General features: G+C 45.8%; 1 protein-coding gene across 1 annotated transcript; it reads left to right on the top strand.

Annotated features, from left to right (window-relative positions):
• The first annotated feature begins 1,498 nt into the window (after positions 1-1,498).
• Positions 1,499-2,437, top strand: LOC104043685 (olfactory receptor 6B1). The gene has a single exon (XM_009503359.2). It carries the CDS (start codon positions 1,499-1,501, stop codon positions 2,435-2,437), a length of 939 nt encoding a protein of 312 aa, XP_009501654.1.
• Positions 2,438-6,000: the final 3,563 nt, after the last annotated feature.

Genomic DNA, 6,000 nt, shown 5'->3' with positions numbered 1-6,000 from the left:
ATGCTAGCTGTCTAAGCTCTGATTATAGTCATATAATTATACATAATAAAGTGTAAGCCATATAGATAACAGTGTCCAGTAATATTTAACCCATTCCTAACTAGAATCCTATATAAGGCCAGATGAATCACTGTTCAGAGTCATGGACTGTATTAGTTAGGGATTTGATTTGCTGGTCCATGCATAGGCTCTCAGTGACGTTTTGAGAGGCCCTTTGTTCTCCACCAGAGGTGGAGGTGTCACTCCAGGTTCTGAATGTCCTGTAGTCTCTGTGTCCTAATTTTTTGCTCTGTATGAATGGCCCAAGTAACTACAACATACAAAAGACATTACATGTATCCACAAACTCATATATGGACACTGAAGGTGGGATTCAAGAACCTAAACACAGCCATGGGAAAGCATTTGCCATGTGCTAGAGTGTTTCACAAATTCCTGCCAGGTATGACACAGAACCTATAGAAATCTCATAATCTTGTAGACTGAAAGCTAGAAGGCCAGGGTATCTACACCATCTCAAAACATGCTTATGTTTAGGTACCTAAATCACTAATATAGAATTTAGACACCCACCATGTGGTTAATTCCACACTGTTTGCTTAGAACAGGTTAACTTCACATTTGAATGTCCTCTTCTGGTCAAAGGAGAAAGACCAACACTTCAAGGTGGATTAATTTATTCTATTGTGTTTTATGAGATATTGTTACTTCTTAACAGTGTTTGTGTCTCTCTGTTAACTTTTGTATTCACTACATAACCAGATTATTCACAAGGAGATCCACCTACTATATTTAAGTAGAGACAGGTGCTGGTCTCAGTCTTAAAGAATAACAATAGGAGAGATGGAAATGCATCTAGAAATTATACCACAGGCATTTACAGGAAACATATTAGTCATTCTGTGAAGATCCTAACTTACACAAGGATGACTAACCTTAAGATTTAGTGAGATGGCTTCATTATCTGAGTCCCTAATAGTTCAGAGGCTCTAAAGATCGATGTCCAGAATAGTGTTATAACAGTAGCTGCTTAGAGTTCTGAATGAGGAGAAATGTGGAGGCTGGGTGAAAAACTCAAGTAAACAAATGAGTATGGAAAAAAAAATCCTAAGCACTGCACCCTTTCACGCACCTAGCACATTTCAGATCATGCTGTGTTAGTATCATGAGATGCTTGAGGTCTCGATCAGAAATGTAACTCAGTTTTGTGAGCATGATCCTAACTATATTTACAAAAACGATCCTAGAAAAATCCTGCAGTCTACTTTGGAAAATTCCCCTTGTGCCTCAATAGTACTTTGTGAAGTTGCTATGTTGTCGCCATTGGTTGTTTTTTCCATTATGAATCATTCATTGCAACGAATATTTTTATATTTTTTCTCAATCCAGACAGATCTAATTACACAGATTTTCAAGTCACGGTGTGTGCATACAAGATAACTGCTGCTACATCTGTTTCTCCTGCAAAGTCTATAGCAGCTTCTGTATGATTTTCAACATGCCCTCAGGTAACTTGACGCAAGTGGTTGAATTCATTCTGGTTGGTTTTCCAGGAAAACAGGAAATGAGGCTTCTGCTCTTTTTTATGTTCTTCCTGGCTTATGTGCTGACAGTGATAGAAAATGCAATGATTGTTGTGCTTGTTTGGACAAATCTCCAGCTTCACAAGCCAATGTATTTTTTCCTGGGCAATCTTTCTTTTCTGGAGATCTGGTACGTCTCTGTCACAGTGCCCAAAGTGCTTGTGAGCTTGGTGACGAAGAGACAAGGCATCTCCTTCACAGGCTGCATGGCTCAGCTATTCTTCTTCCTGGCACTGGCCTGCAGTGAGTGCACTCTCTTGGCTGTCATGGCCTACGATCGCTATGTGGCCATCTGCAACCCATTGCATTACTCAGTCATCATGGATCACACTCTTTGCACCCACCTGGCCATTGGCTCCTGGATGAGTGGCTTCCTGATTTCCACAGGGAAGGTTTACTTCATTTCACATCAGACCTACTGTGGGCCTAATATCATCAACCACTTCTTTTGTGATGTCTCCCCCTTACTGAAGCTAGCCTGCACCAACATGTCAGTAGCTGAGCTTATGGATTTCTTACTGGCCCTGCTCATCCTTCTTGTACCACTCATTGTGATTATGGTCTCCTATGTGTGGATCATCTTCACTGTCTTGGGCATCCCCTCAGCCCAGGGGCGTCACAAGGCCTTCTCTACCTGTGCCTCTCACCTCTTAGTGCTCACATTGTTCTACACAGCCTCCCTGTTTATCTATGCCAGGCCTCAGCCTATTGATTCCTTCAGCTCCTACAAACTGATTTCTGTGGTCTACACCGTACTGACACCCCTCATCAACCCGGTCATTTACTGCCTAAGGAACCAGGAATTCAAAATTGCTTTTAGGAAAACAATATACTGGAGCAACATCTCATCATAGAAATTTCATCTAGGGTTTCCCTTATTTATTTAACTCCCTTTCTACTCTGTAAAAGTGATTTCTACAGGTCCTAATAAATTACCTAGTGTTCATCTATAAGATTTGGGAGATCCTGAAGAAAGAGAGGAGAGAGTTCAGAGGAACGTGCACTACCTCCCATGAGGAAAGCTAGTGGTCAGGGGAACAGAGGCTAATCACAGGTAAAAAGTAGATTGCGGACAGCTGTGGGTCTTAGGTCCTGCTCCCAGTTTTAGTGCTCCCCAGCCCCATATGAGCCTTAATTAGCCTCAGAGCCCTATCCAGATCTAAGATCCCTAAGCTGGGAATAACTTTTTCTCTTGTTCCCACTAAAGATACTCTATTTAGTAGTACTATTCTGAGAAGTCCTTAGGATAACATACACCTATATCATAGGAATCTAGAATAGAATGACAGAGTTAGAAGGTATTCTAAGAGGTCTGTAGGCCAACCTCCTGCTCAAAACAAGCTCAGTTACATCAGGAACTTGTTCAGGTGAGTTTGCATACCTCCTATCATGGTTTAGCCCCAGCCAGCAACCAAGCACCACACAGCCGCTCACTCACTCCCCCCTGGTGGGACGGGGGAGAGGATCGGAAGAGTAAAAGTGAGGCAACTCGTGGGTTGAGATAAAGACAGTTTAATAGTAAAAGCAAAAGCTGCGTGCGGAAGCAAAGCAAAACAAGGAATTCATTCACTCCTTCCCACGGGCAGGCAGGTGCTCAGCCATCCCCAGGAGAGCAGGGCTCCATCACGCGTAACGGTTACTTGGGAAGACAAACGCCGTCACTCCAAACGTCCCCCTTCCTCCTTCTTCCCCAGCTTTATATCCTGAGCATGGCGTCGTATGGTATGGGATACCCCGTGGGTCACTTTGGGTCAGCTGTCCCGGCTGTGTCCCCTCCCAGCTTCTTGTGCACCCGGCAGAGCACGGGGAGCTGAAAAAGTCCTTGACCAGTGTAAGCGCTACTCAGCAACAACTAAAGCATCTCCACATTATCACCGCTGTTTCCAGCAAAAATCCAAAACACAGCCCCATACTAGCTACTAAGAAGAAATCTAACTCTATCCCAGCTGAACCCAGGACAGTATCCACCCCTTATTCCATACCATTTACATCATGCTCAGGTTCCACACTATCCAATACAACCACACTAACCTCCATCCCCCTTCCCATCCTTTGATAAAGTACACAGATATCATTTAGTCCACGGCTTTGGGCTCCATCTCTTCTTGTGGTCACGCAGGACAGGAGAGGTGGTGCATTGCATGGAGTTACTGGGCACCAAAGCCAGCTCAGGTTGGGTCACTGCTGCGCTTGCACTGCTTCTTGAAAGGCTTGTCCTCCGTTGGTTCAGGTGGTTCCTGCTGTAGTAATTCCTACAACATGCAACTCAAATCACAGGTTACAACAATTTAAAGGTATACCCATCAAAATCTCCACCCCTGGCCCCTTTGGGCTAGGTTATAGGTTTTAACATTGCAGTGAACTCCTCCCCTTGCTCCCAGCCTGGCTAGCAACCAGGGGTTTCTGCTATAGTAATTTCCACAACAAGGAACTCAAATCCCGGGTTAGAACAATTTAAAGGCATTTCCATTACAGTCTCCACCCCTGGGCCATTTGGATCAGACCATCAGGTTTGACGTTGTAATGAACTCCTCCCCTTGCCCCTGCTCTGGTTCGGACTTACCCACAGACTGTAGTCCTTTAGGGTTGTCCCTGCTCCAAGGGGAGCCTTACCCGGGAGCCACAGTCTCTCCAGGGGCACACCTGCTGCAGCATGGACTTATCCAGAGCCACAGTCGCTTTGACTCGAGTTCGCACTGGAGTTCCAGCCTGTCCAGTGCAGCAGCACAGAAACAGCAGCGGGGCCCTGGCCATCTGCCAGCCCAGGCGCATCGCCATGGCTGTTATCAGAGTGTTCCCAGGCCCGGCAGGGGAAGGGGATAAGCAGCACAGCGAGCAGTGAAAGCAAAAAGCGCCACTAATGAGCACTAGATTTTAAGGAATGCAGTAAGTCAGGCGAGCCCCCAGCAAGCACAGAAGCCTGCCATACAATAGCTGAACAGCAATAACCGCTATAAATTCCATCTAGCACATTCAAATAAAATCTGTCGTTATCTCAAACCTTTCGTGCCCCACGTTGGGCGCCAAAATGGACTGTCGTGGTTTAGCCCCAGCCAGCAACCAAGCCCCACACAGCCACTCGCTCGCTCCCCCCTGGTGGGACGGGGGAGAGGATCGGAAGAGTAAAAGTGAGGCAACTCGTGGGTTGAGATAAAGACAGTTTAATAGTAAAAGCAAAAGCTGCGTGCGGAAGCAAAGCAAAACAAGGCATTCATTCACTCCTTCCCACGGGCAGGCAGGTGCTCAGCCATCCCCAGGAGAGCAGGGCTCCATCACGCGTAACGGTTACTTGGGAAGACAAACGCCGTCACTCCAAACGTCCCCCTTCCTCCTTCTTCCCCAGCTTTATATCCTGAGCATGGCGTCGTATGGTATGGGATACCCCGTGGGTCACTTTGGGTCAGCTGTCCCGGCTGTGTCCCCTCCCAGCTTCTTGTGCACCCAGCAGAGCACGGGGAGCTGAAAAAGGCCTTGACCAGTGTAAGCGCTACTCAGCAACAACTGAAACATCTCCACATTATCACCGCTGTTTCCAGCAAAAATCCCAAACACAGCCCCATACCAGCTACTATGAAGAAATTTAACTCTACCCCACCTGAAACCAGGACACTCTTCTCCCAAGTAACAAGCAATAGGACAAGAAGAAATGGCCTCAAGTTGCACGGGGGGAGTTTAGATTGGATATTAGGAAAAAAATTCTTAACTGAAAAAGTTGTCAAGCATTGGCACAGGCTGCCCATGGAAGTGGTTGAGTCACGTGAGCTTCTCGCTCCTGCCTATTTGATGAATTCCACCCTTTCTGAACTTCAGAAAATGCTGTAGGTCTCCAAATGCAGATTAAACTTCGTGTCTGTCAAAGACATCAGTGCAGGCCCTAAGAAGTGAGCATTGTGTCCAAAATAAAACCAGAGAATGAGCACAGACAATGAAAAGTACAACTTCCCTGATTCTCCCCCAACAAGCGACAAGAGGCGTTTCAGCATAAAGCAAGCAGTTTCTAATTATTTTGCACAATATACAGTCTGCCTTCATCATCTGAAGTGCACGCTGCTGAGACAGGTTCAACAATCTGCTCGCCAGGTCTCCAGCCTGTCCTCTGGAGGGGGCTTATTTTGTCCCAGGTGCAGGACTTTGCAAATGACTAGCTAGGCTGCAGGCTCTTTTATTATGTACACACTGTAAGAAAGGCTCTTTTGTGCATTTCAGCTAAATCCACTAAGTTCACCCAAAATACACCCTCAAGTCTAAGCTGCCTATGTAGGCTCCCGCAAAAGTCAGCCTGCTGAGAACATCAACTGGAGTCTTGTGTACTTTTCTAGAAAGGTCAGAACATACAAGGCTTGGAGAAGAAAGCTACTTTAGTCCATCCCTGAAATAAGTACTGATACCCAAAACCAAAATGTTATGAATGCTTTAA

The sequence above is a fragment of the Phalacrocorax carbo genome, chromosome 25, assembly GCF_963921805.1.
Source record: "Phalacrocorax carbo chromosome 25, bPhaCar2.1, whole genome shotgun sequence".
Lineage (NCBI taxonomy): Eukaryota > Metazoa > Chordata > Aves > Suliformes > Phalacrocoracidae > Phalacrocorax > Phalacrocorax carbo.
The sequence above is the reverse complement of the archived record's forward strand: the minus strand, read 5'-3'. Positions and strand labels throughout refer to the sequence as shown.

What these genes read in the sequence shown, in the direction of transcription:
- LOC104043685 (XM_009503359.2), top strand. Translation starts at nt 1,499, where the DNA reads ATGCCCTCAGGTAACTTGACGCAAGTGGTTGAATTCATTCTGGTTGGT.